This window comes from Leuciscus leuciscus, assembly GCF_965113295.1.
Source record: "Leuciscus leuciscus genome assembly, chromosome: 23".
NCBI lineage: Eukaryota > Metazoa > Chordata > Actinopteri > Cypriniformes > Leuciscidae > Leuciscus > Leuciscus leuciscus.
The window spans coordinates 24,139,847-24,163,615 of NC_138747.1; the positions used below are offsets into that span (position 1 = coordinate 24,139,847).

The following is a 23,769-nucleotide window of genomic DNA, read 5'->3' on the forward strand; positions in this document are numbered from 1 at the left end:
TTATTTAAGTACACATTATGATCGCAAAAAGAGGAGAGGCAGCTTCAAAGAGAGACAGATTTGTTTTTTACAGTGAAACAATCATGGATGTCTGCAGCAATTTTTATAGGTTGGCCTGTTCTTTTCTGGGGCCCAATGAGTAGGCTAACCTTAGGGGGCCGCCCTCATCACAAGGCCCAGGACAACTTTCTGGGTTGTCAACCCCCCCAACCATCATCCCTCACCCAAACGAAGCCCAGGTCTGCAGAGGAAAAATGTCTGGGAAGGACTAATCGTAGGACAAAGAGAGTTGCTGGTGAGATCACTGGTGCCTTTCAGCATGGGCAGTGCACGTATGAGCTAACCAGGGTGTGGGACTCATTTGACCTTTTGGCTCAGGCTGGCGGGTGCACGCAGACTGGAAACACAGCAGGAGGGTGGTGCTGGTTGCCAGACTGGTGTCTCCGGGCTGCTCATAGGGAAAAGGAGCCCGAACCACAGCAGGTGGTCAGTCAACATGGCAGATCACCATGCTGAAGCTGTCATTCTGACTTTCAGAATCCCCAACAGGGTCCTGTCATGACTTGCCTGATGTTTGTTCCCTAATCGGACAGAGATTAAGGCAGACGGAATGTTACATCGTACCCTGTGGCAGGCTACAGGTCAAGGATGTGCTGGGTGTTTTCATTGATCAGGTCAGGTGGTGATTGTGTGCTCAGATGGATAAGGCTACAATTATTAACCTCGAGAAAATAAATAAAGCAGAATTCTGTTATGGCACCGAGCAAGCGATAGCTAAATGTACAAAAATGCATCACGATGATAGTTTCCACCCAAATACCACAGCTATGGTTACCACTGTAAAATAATAATGCATGAATATGGGATCTCATTATTGCTTTATTTTTTTATTTTTTATTTTTTATAACTTTGGTGGCTTAAAGATACCCCAATTTTATTGTAACAATAACTGTACTGGTATTTTGAAGAAATCAATGGTTGCTGAGTTCTCCATATGAACTAAATCCCATAACTTGTGACACATTTGTGACCCACATTTAGTTTTTGGGGTCTACAAGGAAAAATGGTTGAATACAAAGAGTTGTCAACAGCAAATTAAAGGCCAGCAGTTTGTATCAGTGAGCAATAGTAAATGTACATTTTTCTTATATAAGTCAATGGGGAAGTGGGGACCAGAAACTGAGAGTAAATGATGATAGAATTGTGGTTGAACTATCACTTTAATACTGTTGTTTAGCCTACTAAAAGACAGCCCAATGTCTTAGCCCAATATTTTATACAGAGTTGTCAACTATAGTTGAAAAAGTTAACTGTATTTTTTTTTAGGTTGGGTAAATAGTCACATGACCAGAGCCTTTTTCTTTGAAAAAGCATTTTTTTAATTGTATTTACTTTTATTTTTGTTTGATTGCTTATTTAGGAGGGCCAGCATTGTAGACATCGAGCTATTCCAAAGAGTAAAACTGATCCCTAATTATAATAACGTATAGGCTATAGAAATGTGCCTGTACTAATTAGAACATTATTTTCACCAAAGTATAGTACGCTTATGTTTATGATGTTGTTTACTAAAAGACAGCCCATGTGCGCGCGCCCCACCCACGAGCTTCAGCGGGCTATTTAAAGCGTGTAGACACATCAGAAGTAACGAGACCATCAGTGCAACATTACAGATCATGCTGGATTTATCTCCGGTCTGGATTATTCAACACATTCAGGATTAAAATCAACTCAACTTCATGATATAATCTAATGAAGTAGCAAGACTTCAAGTTATCTAATCAGCCTAGGACTTATTCTTCATTATTATTTTCAAGGATAAGTTATTCAATATGATTCCAGTGCAGCTGATCTCAACTTTGATAGTGGCGTGTGGTTGCAGTGTGCTCGCGGACGCAATGCAAGCTAACTTCACCCTGGAGAATGACATTCAGTCCAGCTTCATCCAGCGGCGGCTGAAGAGCCAGGAGCGCAGAGAGATGCAGCGGGAGATCCTCTCCATCCTCGGGCTGCCGCACCGGCCCCGTCCGCTCCTGCTCGAGAGACACACCGCAGCTCCCATGTACATGCTGGATCTGTATAACGCCATCCTGGAGGACGGAGATCGACGCAGCGGGATTGCGTTCTCTTATGAACCGGCGTACACGACCCCGGGACCCCCGATGATGACCCAACAAGACAGTCGTTTTCTCAGCGATGCCGACATGGTGATGAGCTTTGTCAATCTGGGTAAGCATTTATGATATATCATCTTTAAAACACATCATTTATAAAAAAAAAAAATGTTTTTAAAAAAAGTGTCTATGGATTGCTAAAGGAATTTAGCAAAACACGAATCCTGTAACTTAAGAGTAAAATTAAATATCAGATCAGTTATCATATTGTAATTTAATCAGTTTAGAAAAGAGGATATTAGGATTCGATTCTGATTCTTGGTGATTCCATCATTTAGCCTACTCTTAGATTTAGGCTATTTTTTTTATTTATTTGAATGGTTTTTAGGTCAAGCAAAGAACCCCTTTTCATATCAAGAACCGTTTTGATTGTATTGGGTTCTTGAGAACTATGACTCTTTGGAGATGACAAAAAGTTATTTTTGGCTCTTGTTTATTTACATTATAAAAAGGTGTATTAACTGGAGAATGATCCTTTGCTGCCAAAGCCATTTGCTTTTACTTTGAACCTGAAGTGTTTTATAGTAAAACTTGTAAAAGCAATCATTTGGGATTATTTTGTTGTGAAAACACTTTAATTAATTCTACATTTTCATATGCTAAACTATATTTAGATAAAAATTAGATTATATAGCCTAGTGATTAGCTCAAATCTTAAATATCTTAAATATTCTTACTATTTAATGTGTTCAGCAAATGAATGCCCAAATCTGGGATAGCAGCTATAATTTTTCATACAAAAAATGTGTTATGCAATAATTCTATTTCAGAGAGATAATTTTTGGGGGGTTACTCTTTATTTTAAGGTATTTACATTGTTCTTACTCAAAAAGGGACTGAGTAAAATTAATTAACTACCTGTACCTACTATAGAGTTACGGTTAGGGTTTGGTTTGGTTAGTTACTTGTAATTATGCAAAATGTGCTGATATTAATATAGTAAGTACATATAGTAACCTTTTTTTTTACTTTCCTAAATTGACTTATTCAACAGTTAAATGTACGGCAGCAACCGCATATCCAATTTCCACAGAATCTTCTCAAAGCTCTGAGACATCGGGTTTAATGGGGCTTTGTTTCGCATGACTAGGATTTAGGGAGGCATTTTTTGGAGAGTGCTGAGGGCAGTGGACATGGAGGGTCACATACATCATCCAAACACTCTTGCTTTCAAGACTAGACCTCTTAGTTTGTGTGAAAAGTGTGTATGTGTGTGGTCGAAAGAGATGCTGAATATTTGAAATGCGGGGCTTTAATTTTATTCCGAGATGTGGGCATTAATGCAGTTGTGTGAATTGAAACTAATGATGCAAATGTCTTTGCCAGAATGTGTATTTATTAAGTCCAGAAGGTCAAGATCCGGTCAGGGACTTCCTTGAACGTTTCTTAAACCCAATTCCTGTCTTTGTTTCAAATGTTTTAGACATTTAATGAGTGGGCAGGTGTATGATGTGTTTGGAATCAGTGTTGGACGGGGTGATCGGGCTGGTGTAGCACAGGGTGTTTTCTTTCTGATGACTGGCAGACTAATTTCACCCTGGAACTCACCCAGAACACCCTAGCAACTACAGAGCACCTTAGCAACCATGTAGCAATCAGCTAGAACCTTTGCAACTACCTAGAAATCACCTGAGGAAACACATTTAAAGGCCCTAGCAACTACCAAGCAACCAGCTTGTCAAGTAACCACAACCTCCTAGGTAGACATGCTTCCCTTCAAACCTGAAATACCAAAGAGTATAAGCACACAATGATTATATAACAACCTTCAAACTTCACACCTCTCTTCAAACTGCACAATGTTTATATAGCCTTCAAACTGTTTTAAACTTCCTGTCAAGGTTTTTCTATCCAACTATCTAAAATATTAATGTGTTAATAATTCTGACATTCTCCTGTTCTTGTCTGTTTTGACAGACTAAGATTAAAACTGGTTGGAATGGACCTAATAAAAATTAAATAAAATAAAATACAAGTTTAATTGTAAAAAAACAAGTAAAATTGAATGCGTTGTCAAGCTAACATCAAATTTTGCTTTCCAAACTTTCTTTTTCTAGTTTTAATTTACAAAGAGGTTGTGGTTTTCCAGCAACCTGGCTGTGACCTCATAGAGCAGCTTGTGGTTAAAATGACTCCCATTTTCCATGTTTACGTGTTTCACTTGGAAGTTTGACACAGACACTGATGCTCCATGAAAATGTAAAAATCCTCCCCAACCTTTCTTATCAAAATCAAGACCTTTCGCACTTATTTGGCCTGGTACATTTAGACTGGCATGTTTTTAAGCCAAAAAGGCATTAAATGAATTGTTTGACATGGAACATGAGGCTGCAGCAGACACCTAGTCAGTTTACATTTAAGATAAAAAGTCGACCAAGATTATCATAACCAAACAAAAATGAACAGTGATCCTTTATGTGATTTGTTAATCCAAATTCCCTGCAACTCTAAACTCAAAGTAGAAGCTCGTACAACAAGCAGCATACAAATCGACCCGTTTATGTTCATAAGCTGATTTTGAAGAAAGTAAGCAGATCTTACCTCAGATTTCTTGCCTCGGTATCAAAAGCCGATTAGACCCCCAATTAGTTTTTCAGCCATCTCAGAAAACACATTTGTCATTGTCTGATATTTAGCATTTAGCCTAGCATTGAGACAATAGAATGTTCTCTTGTTAACTTCTAAAGCCACTATTTGTAAAGTTTATGCAATCATTTAATTAACTTTTAATTGTCTTTTGAGGGCTTTTCTAAGCAAATATTGATATATGCGATTGATTGATTGTCATGTATATAATTTGATTAAAACCTTTAACTGATTGATAGCACATATCCCACAACTGAAAAGGCTTGCATCTGCAAGAGTAATTGGTTTAGCTCAACAGAGATTATAACAATTAAAATGGTTTGTTCTGCCAAGTGTATTGGCCCTCATTCCTGTCCTCAGATCAAGAATTTAAGTGTTAGAACACATCACATGGTGCAGCATGCATATCTGAGGTCAGATCATTGCATCATATGGTACTTCACATAAATGCACCAAACCTTATACAAGCAATTATTACCTCCATAAAATACCCATGTTTTTCTTTCCACTGTTTAATTGCGGTCAAACAAATGACTCGCTATTTTGAGTATGCACATACCTCAGAGTTCTTCCTCTCAGAGTGCTTCACCAGTAACTGTGCTCTCGCAAGACAGTGAGATGTAGGGAAAGACTCAAATGCTTCGCAAACTCACAGACAGGATGTGCATGAAAAGATGAGGAATCATCATGACTTATTCCCTGCATACCTGCAGGATGTCACTTGAAAACCTTGGAGTAAGTGGAGGGGTGTTAATCAAGGATGACAGATTGGTTAGCATTGTAAAAACACCACAATACCTCCAGGAAATGTTCTGCTCATGCCACCATCAGACTGGAAATTCTGAGGATGGCCTTAGCTGAGTTAAGGCTGGGACGAAACAACACGTCTGTGACGGCTAAGACTTCATTCATATTATTTTTTTTTTTTTTTTCTCTGCACTCATGGAGATGTTCATGGGTATGGATTAACAGATTCAGATGCCAATTGCCAACAACAGAGGAAATAAGGCCTATCCCCTGAAAATATTAGCTTGGAACTGTTTTAATTTCGATGATGGTTCAGAAGGTTATGCTGGAATGGTGACCAGAAATCATCTTTGGTGAAGCTAGTTGATCCCAGCATCCACAACCCAACATATGCTGGTGATATGGTGGTCTTTTCAACAGGATAGGAACAACCTTTTCCCAGATGTGGTCAACCATGTCTAGAATATTTGGAACAAGCCAGATGCTACACAAGACCTCTTCCTTATCCGGAATTAGATTAATTTACCACAGTTAACAGGTCTCTCAGGTTAGCATGCCAAGGAGTCTCCATCTGAGCCACCAATATACCATCTGAATGTGCATGTGTATCCATTACGTATATGTATATGTATATGTGGGGCACCGTTGGTTTCCGGGCCAGGCTCTTAACAGAACTTTTCTTGTGGTTGGCACATGTGTGTGATTGAAGTCTATGGTGGGTGGGTGCAGGGCATGTGGTTTCTCCCCCAGCTTTGCTCCCCAGGGTACCCAGCGCCCAGATCAATCACTGGCTTATGGAAGCAAACATTTCTTTTTTGGACACAGTGATGTGGGTGAGGCAATCAAGTGTAAGCGTTCAGTGTGACTCGACTGTGTTTCTGACAGAATGAAGTCTGGTTATGGTGACTTATGCTGTGGTGTGAGTGTGTGTACTCATTAGTGGGCAGCGGCACTGTGAAGTTGAATGAGACAAAAGCCTGTAGTTTGCATTGAGACCAACCCGTCTTGAGTTTTTAACCAACTCAGCACAGATTCTGACATTTTACATAGATAACTTCTATGCAAAATATCAGTTAATAACATTACATTGGGGGAGTCACTCAACAAGAAATGAATGTGGACAAATAGAAGTTAACCAATTAGATAATGATTTAAAAAAAATATATATATTTCTATCCACATAATAAGGACAGTCACACTGTGACTATTTTTCACATTATTGTCTTAAAATAGCTAATATTAATAATAGATTATTGCATGTTTATGTGCAGCTAAATGAAATGATAATAGAAATAAAAGTATAATAGAATTGGCTTTTTGTTCTTGAAAGACAGTTAAATTACATTTCATACAAATTAACTTTCATTTACTCAATCATCTCCCTCTTTCTGAAGTGGACCCAGATGAAGACCTCCATTTATATCATCAGCACCGTAGAGAGTTCCGCTTTGACCTCTCCCGCATCCCGGCGGGAGAAACCTTGACTGCTGCAGAGTTCCGAATCTACAAGGACTTTGTGCACGAGCGTTATGAAAATGAGACATTCCGTGTCAGTGTGTTCCAGGTGCTTCGACAGCAGCCCAAAAGGTATGTCATTATAAAATACATTAGAAAAAATAATTGTATTTGGCCATTCAGCCCATGACATTGCCAAGAACATTCCTTGTTCAATTGTGCATGATTCAACAGTGCATGAAGTTTGCAATGATATTGCTACTTCTTTCAAACTACTTTCTTTTTCGACTGACTTTACAAATCCCTTCTCAACTCCTCCCCTCCAACTTTATGTTCTATTGTGGAATGTAACACTCACTTTCATGATCCAATCAATTATCAATGTATGATATCACGTCTTGTTCTTTCATTGAAAATCTGTTCTATTGTAAAATATGTCAGATATTGGAAGTAAAATGGGCATGGTGTTTCACATTGACTTTAATTTGGATGTGCATCTGTTTGCCCTGGGCCTTTAATGGTTTTGTTATTTATTGTGTCAGCTGTGAGTAAAGGATATAATTTTTCAGATATGTGAAAGCTAATGGTATGTTCAAGTTGGTTGGGTTTTTAATAGAGCAGTGTCTTATGGCCTCTAGTCATAATAAAAAATACAGTGAAATGTCTGAAATGAAACATATGCCACCACTCACACTTGTTAAGCCTAAATGTGGGAGGAATGGGCCTACACACACACACGCACACACACTGATTTGTCTAGTGCCAGGGCTCCCACAGAATTCCTCTATCTGATTTACGGTGTGGCCACTAACAAGCAGTGAGGGCCGCCGCCATTACAAAGCTATTACTGTCAATTATTGAGATGCAAAGTCCTCAGTGGAAGGGAAGTTCTTCGCCTCAGACATCTGGAGAAACACCCCATTCCTCAAAATGATTTTCCCTTCATTCCCTCATCCTTGATCACACCTCTTTGGAAAGTTCTGATTGTGTCCATAAAGTAACAAACCTGAAGAAGTCCTCCAGGTGAGACATGCTCAGACAGACTCTCTCTCTTAAGTTCTCCATTGCTTGTCCTAAATTACATGCACACTAAAGCATTATCCACCCCCGATGCACACATTCCCTGTGAAGACCACCCATTGTGAATCATCCTTCCTGCACCTCACCCATTGTCATGCAGAGACGGTTCGCCCCGTTGATGCGCACAGACAGCAAGGCGACTAGACACCTAGTCTCCTGATGCCCTCAAGGTCTGAAATCCTACCTGTAAGTCAAGTCATTGTTCAGGAAAACCATCCAGAAGCCCCCTGTTTTCATCACCAGAGGACAATCTGATGTCTTTTAAGTAACGCCACATTTAATAAGAGAGAACTTTGAGCTGTCTTGGAAACATGTTGTTGCCTGTGCAGCGTCAGTTGTTTTTGATTTTATGGGTCATATGAGCCAGACCTCAAGTTCTTATCTGGAATAGAGCTTATTTTGTGTTATCTTTATTTGAGAAGGATAACAAGTTCTGGCATGAGATGACATTTTAGCTTCTCATTCCTTGTCTGCAAAGAAAACCTCATGAAGGAATCACGATGTTTATGCTAATGATGCTCCTATTCGACTACATTATGAATTATGCTTTACATTTAAACTACTGTACACCGAAGTGACAGTCTCATTGAGACATTTAAGGTGTGGCCACATTTACCATTGTCTGGCAAATTTCTGGCAGATTTCGTAACAGTTTTATGGTCTCGCAGATTCGCTCTGTGTTGACCAGGAAGCTGCTTGGTTTGAAAGTTACCTATGTGTGGGTTATGCTTCATACATTTCTACCTCACTGAAAAATCCAGCATTTCTGGTCACCAGGTATGTTTTGCATGCTAGGACCTGCATGCGATGCTGGTTGCTGGTTGCTGGTTTGCTGGTCAACAGCAGAGGAAGCAGGAGTACCTGTGGACCAGCTATGGCTACCAACTAGCTTCCAACATGGAATTTATGCCAGGTTTATGCTGTATTTTTCAGCAGGGTACACTATTTACAATAGACGATGAATGGACCTATTTTGCCTGTGAAATTTCGCTAATGTAACCCCACCTTTACTATAAATATATAGAAAATGTAAATCCACTACATAAATTAGAAGGTCTAATTATTCTATGTCTGTAGTTTGTTATTTCAGCAAACTCACCCATAAACATTAAAGTTCAGCCTGTATCTTGTTCCTCACACTTAATGCATCATAAATGATTCCCTTAAACTCATGTGACTTGTTGGGAATTACTTTACTACTACTACTACTACTACTACTACTACTACTACTAAACAATCTGACTTTTAATTTTCACCTGGCAGACAATCAAACAGACGAAAACTCCCATAGACTTACACTGAACAGGGGGCCCGATTCAAGCCATATCTCTGGACTAAAATGTCATAATAATGTTGGGGTGGGTTACTACTACTGACTTGTACAGCGCCCTTGCATGACAAAAAAAGATATTGTGGCCACAAATTAGAAACCACAATTTACCTAAAACAAGTAAACAAATGAATAAATCATAGGAACAAATTCTTAATTCAAAGCCACAATATCTTTTTTTTCTTTTTTTTCTGTATGTCATGTGCGGCCTTGAAGACTTGGACCAGTAAGCCCAGAACATAGCAACATGTGTTTTTTATTGTTTATACGCTTTTTTTTATTTATTTTTTATCGTAGTATAGAGCTATTGACCCATATATGACCTCTTTTGACCCTGCTTAGGGAGCTGTACCTGCTGGACTCGCGAGTCGTATGGGCGGCAGAAGAAGGATGGCTGGTATTTGACCTCACGGTCACCAGTAACCACTGGGTCATAAAACCTGGTCAGAACTTGGGACTGCAGCTTTCTCTGGAAACCGCATATGGTAACTTCAAATATCAAGATATCTTTATAACATAACCAAAATTGAAAATTCTGTCATTAATTACTCGTCGTTTTAGACTTTCGCTCATCTTCGGAACACACATGAAGATCTTTGTAACGAAATCTGAGAGCTTTCTGAACCTCCATTGACAGCCTTCGCAAATACCACTTTCAAGCCCCAGAAAGGTAATAAAGGCATCAAAAAAAGGAATCCATTTGACTCCATGAGTGCATTGTTTGCACAATAAAACAAAACTTACCACTTTATTTACAAAATATTCATCTCCAATTTCTTGTCTAAATCTCCAATGTCTTTACTACCTTTCTGGGGCTTGAAAGTGGTAGTTGCATAAGCTGTCAATGGAGAGACAGAAAGCTTCTCATTTGTGTTCCGAAGATGAACGAAGGTCTTACAGGTTTGGAATTTTCATTTTTGGGTGAACTAAACCTTTATGGATAGTTCAGGCAAAAATGTAAATTATGTCATCATTTATTAACCATCATGTCAAACCAAACCTGTACGCATTTCTTTCACCTGTGAAAGACAAAAGAAGATATAAAAAAAAAATATATATAAAAAAAAATGTCTCAAAACATCAGGGGGCTTGAGTGTTGTTCTGAACAACAAAAACAAAACATTGTAACATGAGAACTCATAAGCAGAATATCTATCTTAAAGTCATAATGCAACTCATGTCGCCCTCTGTAGGTGAGAGAATGAACCCAAGGAGAGCAGGTCTGGTGGGCAGCAGTGGACCTCAGAATAAGCAGCCATTTATGGTGGCGTTTTTGAAAGCATCAGGAATCCACCTCCGTAGTGTACGCTCAGCATCAGGAAACAAACAGAGGGGTAACCACCGTTCTAAAAACCCCAAACCTGGTGTTGCACCCAGCCAGGTGGCTTTAAAGACAGCTGAGGCCACAGGTGACACTTTTTACAATAAAATGTTATCTTGTGTTTGTTCATTGTTGTAATTTTCAGCCTTATGCATTTTTTTTTTATTCTACCAACCGACATACAGTATATACCATCATACTACCTAACCCTAATAAATGTACAGTTTATTAACATACAAATGTGCTACATTCAATTATCCTTCCTCCTGTTCTATGCAGACGGTGCCAGCGTAGATCCCAAACAAGGCTGCAAGAAGCATGAACTCTATGTGAGCTTCAGAGATCTGGGATGGCAGGTACTGTGATGAGCTAAGTGTTTCAGACTGCTCTTTTATTGTATGCCTTTATCTCATCTAAACTTTCTCATCTTTCTTGCATTTCCAGGACTGGATCATTGCTCCAGAGGGTTATGCTGCGTACTACTGTGAAGGAGAATGTGTGTTTCCTTTGAACTCTTATATGAATGCCACAAACCATGCTATTGTACAGACACTGGTAAGTCCCACAATCATTTTTTACGTTAAATGAATGGTTAACCCAAAAATGTTGTCATCATTTACTGATCAACATGTCATTTCAGTCTCATATTATTGTCTTTCTTACATGATGATTTTCGAATGTTTCGGCTGTTTTTGTCCATACAATGAAAATCAATAGGGTCAAATTATTGATCAACTCAAGTACATAAAGCTCAACTAAAATATGGTGACACGTCAATAACATCAAACCGCACTGGTAGAAAATTTGTGAGCCAAGGTATTCTAAAGGGCTTTTCACACTTGAAATAGTTAACCCTGGCCATTCTAAACCCCAGTTAAACAGAATCCTGGGATATCTTGCTTCACGTTCCACACTGCTCATAATTTACCCAGGGTTAATAATTAATCCTGGATATGCATTTAATGGCATTTCACATTGTAAAATCCTAAACCTTGGGTGAACATTCCAATTTGCATATTTGATGTGGCAGTGTCATTGATTGGACGAACATAGCACACAACCTGTTTACATAAAGGCTCTAGCATTGTGCCACCCCATATTATATATATATCTGACTGTACTATCAAGTTTTTCCTGAATGGAGCTTTCGAACTATAAATGTAAAAATTAAAGTCTCTTCCATCACCTTTTGACATTTTTCTATAAAAAATGTTATACAACATGCAGTGTTTCTGTGACTGTTCAAAACACAATAATATAAGGTACTTGACTGGTTGTCTGTTGTGTAGCACCATAACATTTTAACACAGCATTGTTTCAGGCTGAGCACGTTTGGGCCAACCCAAAAAGCGGTGCCAACCCTGCTCCGGAGCAATGTTTCATTTGGTGTTAACCCTTCTTCTAAATTACAAGTGTGAAACATTCCTTTACCTGAGTTTAAAAGTGGGGTTTAGAACGACAATAACCTGGGGTTAAGAGCAGTGCCCTTAATTAAGCCCTTACATTTGCAGAGCCCTCTTTGGAGTTCTGTAGAGGAGATGGACATTATTAATAAAAAATGTATTCAAGTTTTAAACATTTATATACTTATGCTCTGCAGCTGTTATAATCATAATTTTTCACTTAAAATAATTGATTTCTCTGGTCTTTCTAGGTCCATTTCATAAACCCAGAAACAGTCCCAAAGCCCTGCTGCGCTCCAACTCAGCTGCACGGAATTTCTGTTTTGTACTTCGATGACAGTTCCAATGTAATATTGAAAAAGTACCGCAACATGGTCGTCAGAGCCTGTGGATGCCACTAATCACTACTTCTGCCCTTGCCGGAGGGATTCATAAAGTATGGAAAAAATACGGGATGCAAATACTTATTTTTTTAGTGACTATCAGGTGCCCAGTGAGGAAAGAGACTCATTACTGGATCAAAACTGGACTTTTCTGTTAGAAGAAAATACCCTCAAAGCATTCATTTTCATGTAAGACTCAAAACTCCTGGAATTGTTTGAGGTTGACCAAAGCTGAGTCAAGTGTGGGGCCTTCTGGCTTTCATTTCGGTATAGAAAGCCAAGTTTGGAGTATCAAAGAAGACATGAGCAGATACAGAGAGCCTCAGAGATTTAACCAGACTGATCAGGGAAGATGCAATTGATTTAAGCACATTGCTCTATAGAGTTGTAATTACAAAAAAACACTTGTACACACTATGGCATGTTTTCTGTATATAATTCACTTAAGTAATTTCTGGGAAAATCCTGCCATGACTAACCTTATCAAAAGATCTGAGACCACTAGTGAAAATGCTTGTGTTTTGGTGAAATGAAAATTATTTTATTTTTTAATATTTCCTTTCCTTTAATAATTATATTATAAGCATAACAATGTGAGTAAAAAGTTGAATGAAAAACAAATATGAATTTGAGAATGTTTTAGAACCTGGTATGTCCCTCTTTCAGCATGATTTGAAAATGTGTGCTTCGGTGGGAGAATTTATAATCTTAAATATTTATTTTGAATTCTACATCAAAATTTGTTTATTTGCAGGTTTAAATGATATGTTAAATCACAGAAATTCCTTGTGGTCGCAGTCTTTTAGACCCCACTGTATTTCAGCACAAGATGTGAGTTAGAAATATAAGTTCTGGGTGTCTGTTACAATGAGTCAAAGCAATATTTTCACTCTTCACATAATTGCACTATTTCAGGACACTCAACAAACCCTTTCACATATGTTCAGCATTCGTTTAAACAGGACTGCAGAAAATATGAAATTCAATTTTGCCTTGGAGTCACTTTGGTTTCATCGCATACATGAAAGAACACATGTTTTCTCTCAGCAGTTATCAGTTCCTCAGTCATAAAAAAAACCTGGATTTGGCCTTTTAGGGGCTTCAGTCAAGCTCATAGTTTCGTGTTTACAACTCCACTGGCAATTGATTTCGAGTGAATATATTTAAATTACTTTGGATCTCATTCATTAATAATTGTACATACTTATGTCGAGCATAGAATAGGTTCTCATGCTACATTTCTGTCTCAATATGTGTGTATTTGTGTTGTTCTGACCCCCATTCTGTTGTTGAGAAATCCAGTGTCAAACAAGAGTGTCAATCAAGATCCTCTCAATATACCTGAATAAAAACAATAGCACATTATCACAATCTCTTGTATTGGCTAAACAACAGGGCTTTTCTTAACCAGTTAACGCTCTATGCTAAGTTAGTAGGCCATTAGGCTAAGCGGGTATCTTGCTAAACAAAGGCTATCTGAAACACAAAGAAAAGGAAATGTTGGTAACACTTTATATGAATTATGCTTATAATGAATTATAGCTCTACTGTATTTATACTTATTTATAAGTATTACTATTTTATAAATATATTCATAAAGACTCATTAAAGGGATACTCCACTTTTTTTTTGGAAATAGGCTCATTTTACAACTCCCCCAGAGTTAAACAGTTGAGTTTTACCGTTTTCGAATCCATTCAGCCGATCTCCGGGTCTGGCGGTACCACTTTTAGCATAGCTTAGCATAGATAATTGAATCGGACAGGACCATTAGCATCTCTATCAAAAAAATGACCAAAGAGTTTCGATATTTTTCCTATTTAAAACTTGACTCTTCTGTAGTTACATTGTGTACTAAGACTGACGGAAAAAATTAAAAGTTGCGATTTTCTAGGCTGATAACTCTTTGGTAATTTTTTTGAGAGAGATGCTAATGGTCCTGTCCGATTCAATGATCTATGCTAAGCTATGCTAAAAGTGGTACAGCCAGACCCGGAGTTCAGCTGAATGGATTCGAAAACGGTAAGACTCAACTGACTCTGGGGGAGTTGTAAAATGAGCCTATTTCCAAAAAAAGTGGAGTTTCCCTTTAAGACCTATGCATTATAAGAACAGTTATAGGTACATTTCTATGATTTTTATAATTACGTATAAGTCATGCATTTGCTTTTTCAATGCGCATGCTCATAATCCATTATACACTAATTTATAAGTATTAATTGGTCAGTCGTATATGGTTACATTGACTTTTTAATAATTCAGATTTATTCCTGTCAAGTGAATATATTGTGTTCTTATAAATACTTATTGTGAGTTTATAAATGCATAATTGATGGCTTTAAGTAAAATGAAAACATAGGCTGCAATTTTCCTAAAGCAAATGTTAAGAAATTATAAAGATGTGCTCATTTTACATTTTTAAGTTGCTTACTTGTAAATGTAACTAATGAACAATAATTCCTGCAATAAAATAATGGAGAAAAAACTAAACAAAACACAGAAATCATTAATACAAAATTTTTTTTATGTTACATAATAGCAAAACACTGCAACAATATATATTTTTTACAGTGTAATTCCAAACTGCTATAAGCAATACCATGCATATGGCTGAGGATATATAGATTTTAACAAATTAGAATTACCATTCATGACCTCTAATGCAAACATTAGCCATTAAAGACATAATTGATAACTAATTGGTACAGCAAACAAGATAGTCCCTGGAACTATTTTTTATTCTATCATTTATAAATTAGTGTATAATGGATTATGAGCATGCACATTGAAAAAGCAAATGCATGACATATAATTATAAAAATAATATGAATGTAACTATAACTGTCCTTATAATGCAGTATAGGTCTTAATGAGTCTTTATAAATATATTTATAGAATAGTAATACTTCTAAATAAGTATAAATGGGGCTATAATTCATTATAAGCATGGGCTTCATAGAAAGTGTTACCGAAATGTTTCATTACTGTAATTACTATAGTAACTGTAATACAATATGTAATTTTAAACACATTAATAACATAAATATCTTAATTAAGAATAAAAAGATAAATGTCATTTCTACCAGACACTAGAGTACACATAAAAAGTTGGATGGAAGTGTTTTTGGGTTAATTGGGGACAGATTTCTGATAAGATCTTGCACAACACCAAATCATTCTAAATAAGGGAACATGTTGAACCACAATAAATACCTCATGACAACCTAATGATTAATAATAGAAAGAATCATTAGCTCAGTATAAAAAACATTATGCAAATGGTAAGTCCACACAGACTCGTGTTTGTCTCAAACATGCTTATAAATCATACAGAATTAGTTTTTTTGAAAATGTAAAAATGCAAAACGTTTTGTGTGATGGGTAGGTTTAGGGGTTAGTGTAAGGGGACAGAATATACAGTTTGCAGTATAAAAACCATTATGTGTATGGAGAGTCCCACCAAAGATAGCGCACTTGTGTGTGTGTGTGTGTGTGTGTGTCTGGTAATTCATGTGACTCATGTGTCAGTATTGCAGGATGTGTGCACCTGCAGTATCCGAGTCATCACTTAGCTCGTCCTCTCCTGTGAAGAGTGGCCAAGCCAGCAGGTGGGCGGTATCAGGGGAGAGCATTTGGTTATGATCTGAACATTCGGAATAAATCAAATGATAAAATGAAATGAATAAAACTGTCTAAAGAGGAGGTGATAGATTTTGGCAGATGAAAATGTGACCCGTGCAGCTGTTCTTAATAACGTCGATACAATACAACATTGTAGCGGTTCGTTAAAGAGAGGCTCCAGTGATGGAAAAGATGATTTTCGAAACCAGATGTTTGGTGAACTGAAAAACATTTTATATGCCATATATATATATATATATATATATATATATTTTTAATGTTGTCCAGGAAATATGTTTTATCATGAAAATTGCAATACCAAAAAAATCACAAAGTAACCACTCCACATTAATCAAACAATGTAAATGTAAATATTCTATAAAATTAGATGTTTTGTGTTGTTTTATCGGAGGGCTTCTACTTATGGGATGGACATGAGAATGTTAATGATTAACTCGGCATTAGAAATTACATAGACTCCCTTGTTCAGAAAAGAACACAAGTATATTCCATACACCTATTTACTACCTACAATATCTTTTTACAAATAGTGTGTAAAACAGAATACATTATGCAAATATTTCAAACAGCAGTATGCTACATTATTGTTGTTACATGCCCTCATTATATTGCATGTTTAATTCAGCTAGTGGCATCCAGTTATCTCATGAAGTTGTGTGTCTGAATGGAAATGATAACAGATATTTTCCCCCAGGTATTATAAACATCTGTGGGTTGCATATGTATACATGCTTTAAAACAAAACAATGTATACACTGTTGAGAAGGAAATTATGTCATAAATATTTTTGCGTAGGACTAAATATGCTGTTTATTTGGTTGGCTTTTAGGAGTACCCCAGCATATTACCACCAAGCTAACATACATTAAGTCCAATGTAAAAAAAAAAAAAAAAAGTAAAAAAAAGAGAGAAAAAACAATATCAATATCCAATATCAGTCCAATATCAGATATCGCAAAGGTTTGTAAGATGCCCTTTATATCAATGTGTGAGCTTACAAACAATTATACACTGCAAAACATAAAAATAACTATTGTAATACCCTACTTTGTTGTTGTACTGTGGTAGTTGTAAAAAGGTCTGATATGCGTCTTGTAGCCTAACTAAATAAACTACTGTTCAAAACTTTTGGGGTTGATTGGGGTTTTGGGGATTTTCTTTTTTTTAAATCTTTATTGAAAGAAGTATCTATGCTCACAAAATATTGTGAAATATTTTTACATAAAAAAAAAAAAAAGTTCTATAATATATTTTAAATTGTAATTCATTCCTGTGATGAGTTTTCATCAGCTATAACTCTTATTATACTAATATGCTGATTTGACTCAAGAAAACGTTTCTTTTAATTATCCAATATTTGAAATTCTTGCACTCCATTGCGCAGCACTCTGTATGTTGTTAGGATAACAAAGGTGTAAAAGTTACATTTATAGTTTGGTCTGCCTCAGCGTTCATCAATGTCAGAATGATTGATATGGCCAATCAAATCAAAGTAGGTGGAGTTTACAGCAAGAAGCCTCAGTTCAAAAGAGAGTAAATAAAAGATGTAAATATAAAATTATTTAATACATGTCAACTGGTTTACGATTGAAATGTTAAACGACTGACAGTAACATCCAGTGATGCAAACTTCTTCACAAATATGGCTGTTTTGAATGGAAAATTTATGTGATTCATATAATTCCTAACTGAGTGTGACGAGACAAGAAATGTTTTACTATTTTAATGCAAAAAAATGTAAGACATGGTTACGGCCTTGCTATAATTACACTGTTGACCCTTCCCTTCCCTTACCTGTATCCTACCGCAATAGCAGTAAAAGCGTTTTGCTATACAGCATGAACTCAATAAGTACATTGTGCCATCTTTTAAAAAAAAAATTTTTTTTATGTAAGTACATAGTAAACCATAGTAAATGTGACCATAAATCTCACTGACGCCAAACTTTTGAATGGTAGCGTACTTGATTTGGTAACATTGCAGTTACTATACACATATTTGCAAAAGATGGCAGTTACAATTTACACATAGGCCTACTTATATTATGTGTAATATTTGACTGTAATTCTTTTAAAAAGCAAATAAACTTTTTGCTATAATTCAACAATATATAATTCAGCCTTTAGTTGGTCAATCTTTGATTTTTGAAATTTCCCTGAACTCAGGAGCTGTGAAGTGTCTCTTTCTTGATTTATCTTTTATCTGTGGTGTGGGCTTCTTTTCGGCATTACACTTCGGGACCAAATTATGTCCAGCCACTTCAGTTACGTCCTGATTGGTAGGTTGTGATGAAGAAGCGGGCATATGCGTCAGTGCCAAGCACACGTCACCCACCCTTAGTTGGCGGCAATGTAGTCTGCAGGATTGACTTGTGTGTTGAGGGTTACAGGAGGACCAGCCATGCCCACACACGAAGAAAGGCAGCCCTTCATTCACTTCCAGAGACAACTGCAGAAAATTGAAAATGACATTATAATTTAATATAATTTTTATTCCCTATGTCCCTTCATTTATTGTTCTAAAAAAAGAGATCATTGGCAGGACACATATTTTGTGTTTCAGAGAAGATGGTTGGAATAGTAAGACTTAATTATTCCTCAATATGCAGCATGTCAGGAATATTTTCTGTCTATGTGTGTGCTTACCTGCGAGTGGTCATGCTCAATCTCCACGTGCAAACAAGACAGCGCAGGTGTGTGTGAAGGTGTGATCTTTAACACAGTGAAACGTTTCAGCATCAGCTCAGGATGTAATTGAGCACACTGCTCCAAATCTTCTGTCCTTAAATCCTCCACCCGCTTCAGTCGACCACCCTCAAGCTCCACCAAAGAGCCTTCTATAAAGCGACGGAGAATGCATAGGGCAGAAGAGGAGGATGTAGAGTGTGTGATGGTGTTCGATAGGTGGTTGTGTTTTTCTGCATCTCCTCTCCAGACCAGTAGGGGGAGCTCCTCTCTTGTTTGATTTTCACCTTGCCACTTTGATCCTTCAGGAACTACATGAGTAGAACAGTTCAAATCAAGCGGCTGATGATGGTTGTACTTTGTGTTGTGTTTAAAATGTTTTTTATTAGAATCTGTATAAAGTAGAGAACCTAGAAGTGGGTTGTTTTTCACATAATGTCTCTCACTGTCTCTTTTGGAGCAGATTCTTTGACTTTGTGGTTCGTGGTACCAATGTGAATACTTTGATCTCTCATTTTGCATGCACATTTTGACTTCCTCATTTGGAATATCTCTTCTTAGAACGTCCCTTACAACCCCTGTATAGAAATATGAAGCTGACAATGGGTCGACTTGTGGATTAGGCAGCTTTCTGAAACCTTGGACAAGTCCATGTCCTACTCCTGGAGTTAAATAACTCCAGTATGAAGTATCCCTTCCAATACTATGCAGCGTATTTGGGTCAGTCACAAGTAATTTTGATGAAGGTGGCAGATATCTACTGTTAGTAGAGTTCTGACTCAGTGAAGAGTGGATCTGATTCGCTCCAATAACACAAGAGAGGTCAGGAGTCACAGAGCCTAAATCACACCTGTAATTATACAAGTTAAATGCATCTGTGACAATGTCAGGTGTGGATTCCCGTACATGTCTAGGTCTTCTGAATATTAATTCTTGATTCCAAAAGGGTGAGGGGGTTTTAAAAATGTGTTCAGATGACTGTTCATTGGAATTTGGTACAGAATTCCATTTTTCTAATTCTGAGGAGGAACTTGTATTTCTTGCCATGAGCACAACAAAGACTGCACAGTATCACATTTGACATTAATTATCTGTTGTCCTCCTCTTTCTCTCTTTAAACGTCTTGCTTAGTGGTTTTGGAGATATGTCAATAACTTAGTTTATGAATTGTTTATGGTGTAAATTTTCTTATGGGGAAGATCATTTAAGATGCTTTCAGAATCTTAGCGCATCAACTCTTAGCATTCAAGGCTTTGATAGTTCTTTGAGTTGTTGTGATGGGTAAATTGATTTAGGTATCAAAGGAGACTTATGTCATCACACTAACTGGAGAACTGTTGGGTGGTTTCCAGTGCTAAGAATTTCTGAAAAAAAAAGAAAAAAGAAAAGAAAAAAAAACACCTTTAGGCAACATATACAATATTAAGTCTTAAAAAAACCTCTGTAAATAACATTTTTAAACTTAAATATGCAGTATATTGTGATGTTTACTATTTATACTTTTAGGAGGCACATTCTTTTTGAAGTTTACATTTAACATTAAAATAACCAACTGGGCACCACACATTTACTAAATAGACACTTTATTCGTGCAGTAAATAAATAAATATTGGATGACAATTATGCATGCAATTAGCACATTTTCTACAATAGCAATGACAATGGCAATTTTAGCTTTTGTGTAATGCCGCATTCACGCCAATATGTGTCAGTATAAAGTCTAAGACCTCTGTTGTATCAGCAAATGAAAACAAACAAAAATGACTTTAATTTCAACATAAAATCAAATATGACCCTATTTACTGTCTTAATGCATGGTCTCATTATTTATCAGACCATGTTATTTCAAATTAAAAAACGACTTGTAAAACTTTTCTCAACTTTTATTAAAATGTAATAAGATCTTCCTCTGAAAAAAAGATTGAGTAACTACAGTTTATTTTGTAATCCCTCCCTCCAAACACCGGATTCCAACTATTTTTCATGATCTAATCAATTCAGAACATTGTCTTACATTTTTTATCACTGAATATCCTGTTTAACTCAGAAATACATCAGATTACTTAAACAGTGCATTTCCTTACTTCATGGTAAGTTGTTTTGATAAAAAATAAAATAAAAATAAAAACTGCTTTATTGCATGGCTCTGTCTTAATGTTTCCATATATCTCCTTTAACTGCCAAGATAATTTCTTTTTTTGTCCAAGTGTAACGCTGTGGAAACAGTGCTCTATACTTTACAAGTGCCTCTTCACTAACAATTTGAAAACTTAATGGTACACTAATAACAGCATTCAGCACCAGACGATCTGCCTCACACCAGCTTTTAGTCTACAAACTTCAGTCTGCCCCCGTCAGGGCTTTTCTATGGCTACAAATTGTCCATAATAACAGTGCATGTTTGACTGCTACAAGGGTTAAAAGTGAAATAACTGACAAGTAGGAAAGGTTTAAAAACACTTACTGTTTTGGAATGAAATGAATCAAGAACAACTAAATATTTGTTTGATCTAATTTCTGAATGGGATACAATCGGTCCTTTTCCTTTGATTATGAATTCAAATGTTGAACTTATGAAAGTTTTCAATTCCCACGCTGTCAGAAAGACATTCTTATCACATATTATCACCTAATGAATGAACTGTTGAAAGAGGTATTTACTTATTCAAATCCCCCAGCTCTTTATTCAAATGAAATGACCTAATACTGTCTTTCAATATTTATAGCCCTCAATCTATACATATACTTTAGAACATAAAGAGACCATTTTTCAATAACACCCTCTCAGGCAATACTATACAAAACATCAGCACCAAAGGGCTTATTTGAATGAGGGATATGCAAATACAAGAATTGCTCATTACGGTAGGACAGCTAACAGCTGATTTTTACATGCAAAAGTGAATATTTATCATGGAATTTGTGCAAAAAATAATAATCAGAATTGCATAAACCACTGAATGATCTAAAATAATCCTTATCAGTTCTGCAATTTATCCAGAGCATGATTTATCTATTCTATGCTGACTTCAAAAAGAAATTCTAGAGTTTTTTTTTGTTTTTTTAAAGTGTTCCATCTACATAGCAAGGACAGCACATAACCACAATATACCTTGCATATTGTTAAAGAGGAGGTTCTGGCTCTGGTAATATCATACTTCCCTCTAAAGCTAAAAATGCAACTGTGCATTACATAATGTGTATTACATACAAATTAAATAATGTAGGCTGACTTATTAAAGCAAAAGTGTTATGAAATGAAATAAAAATGAAATTAAACCACTAAATTTTTATATTTTAAATAAATATTCTTGTTAAATAAACTTGTGCTTAAATATATTCATATTACTGCAAATAAAAATTAACGTTTACAAAACAACATTTTACAGTGCTAATTTCTGACTGTATAAAATGATTTCTCGAATATAAAGAAGTACTACAGCAGCCAAAACACATTATTAAAGATGTATCTTACCTCTAGACACCCCTTGCTTTACGTAACATAAGGGCCTGTGCTGATGAAATGCTGTGCATCCAGTTGTGATGCTGACTTGCATATAAACTCTTATTTTCATTCCTCCTACTCTCTCTCAGTCTCTCCCACTCTCCTCTTAACTCTGTCTGACGCTGAAGCTTGCTCTCTCTCTCTCTCTCTCTCTCTCTCAAATGTGGCATGAATGTGGGGTGGGAGGCATTAGTTCTCTTTAGAGCAGTTTTTTTTTTTTCTTGTCATAGTATGAATGACAAACAGGTTGAATTGCAATATACGAACTTATGGTACATATCAAATTTTTTTTTGATAACGATTAAGATAGCAGCCCAATGGCTGTTGAAATAATGTGAAGAATACCGAATAGTATTAGTCGGCTGCCTCAACTGATTTACACAGACATGGCAGAACAAATTTAAAGAAATGAAAAAAAGCTGTAAGCTTAATCTTAACCAAAAGTTTGATATGACAACAAATCAGAACAAAAAAACAAACAAAAAAAAACAATAGACAAATAATTTCATTTCACATTAGGACCAGGGGCCTCATTTATAAAACTTTGCGTAGGATTTGCGTCAGAAATGGCGCACGGATGAAACATAGGACGTGCGTACGCACAGAAATATTCGGATTTATAAAACCGTGCGCACGCACATCCTACGCAGTTTTCCCTTAATAAATCACAATCAATTCTAAATGTAGCACAACTTTTGCGGCTTCATGTCACGCCCATAGTTGCCCATAAAAAGTCAGTGAAACGCCCACAAGTTAATATTCATCGATTGCGAAATCATGGCAAACACAGAGAGGAAAACCAAGAAACGTAACTTTCATTACGTCATTACGCATTGTGATGGCTTCATGGCATTTTATTACCATCCATTTGATTGCATCTGACAAGCTACAGATGTGTTATGAGGATGAATTGCATAACATGCCAATATTATTGCAAGACATATTTCACTTTTCTTTTTGCAAATATGTGTTCATTTGCATTTCTGTTATAATCTTCGTTTGATTTTGTTTGTTTTACACTGCAGATCAATCAAACGGGTGTTCGTGTAGGCTGTTAATTGTAAGACTTGCTTTGTGAAGTCTTCATGTTATTTATGAGAGGCAGTATTGCCATTTCTTTTACACAACGGTCTACAGTTTCACACGCTTTCACGTGTTTCTTCCATCTGCCGACGGTGTCGCCATTTCTCATTTCACCCGTTTTTGTGCGTACGCCTGGGTCAGAGTTTGCGTGAAGGACCGCACATTTTCCCGTCAAGTTTGCTTTTTATAAATACCAATTATTGCGTAGAGAGCGGCGTACGCCTTCTTTTGTGTGTACGCAACGTTTATAAATGAGGCCCCTGAGCTGTACAATTTAAATAGCTATTAATATTTATGCTGCGAGTGTTGTGAAACTCATCGCGTTGTTCAGCGTAGAAACGCTTTCAAACTCGTGTGTGTATACATATGAAATACT

The 23,769-nt window shown here is 36.6% G+C and overlaps 1 protein-coding gene and 1 long non-coding RNA gene across 2 annotated transcripts; one reads left to right on the forward strand and one right to left on the reverse strand.

Annotated features, from left to right (window-relative positions):
• The first annotated feature begins 1,654 nt into the window (after nucleotides 1–1,654).
• On the forward strand, nucleotides 1,655–13,844 carry bmp7a (bone morphogenetic protein 7a). The gene is made up of 7 exons (XM_082155604.1): nucleotides 1,655–2,229; nucleotides 6,902–7,094; nucleotides 9,715–9,857; nucleotides 10,566–10,781; nucleotides 10,973–11,049; nucleotides 11,138–11,248; nucleotides 12,348–13,844. Exons 1-7 carry the CDS (start codon nucleotides 1,833–1,835, stop codon nucleotides 12,495–12,497), a joined length of 1,287 nt encoding a protein of 428 aa, XP_082011730.1. The 5' UTR covers nucleotides 1,655–1,832; the 3' UTR covers nucleotides 12,498–13,844.
• Nucleotides 13,845–17,066: 3,222 nt separating this feature from the next.
• On the reverse strand, nucleotides 17,067–22,464 carry LOC309487797. The gene is made up of 3 exons (XR_014201932.1): nucleotides 22,281–22,464; nucleotides 18,767–20,169; nucleotides 17,067–18,569 (listed from the first exon to the last, which is right to left on the reverse strand). It is a non-coding gene; the product is annotated as an uncharacterized lncRNA (long non-coding RNA).
• Nucleotides 22,465–23,769: the final 1,305 nt, after the last annotated feature.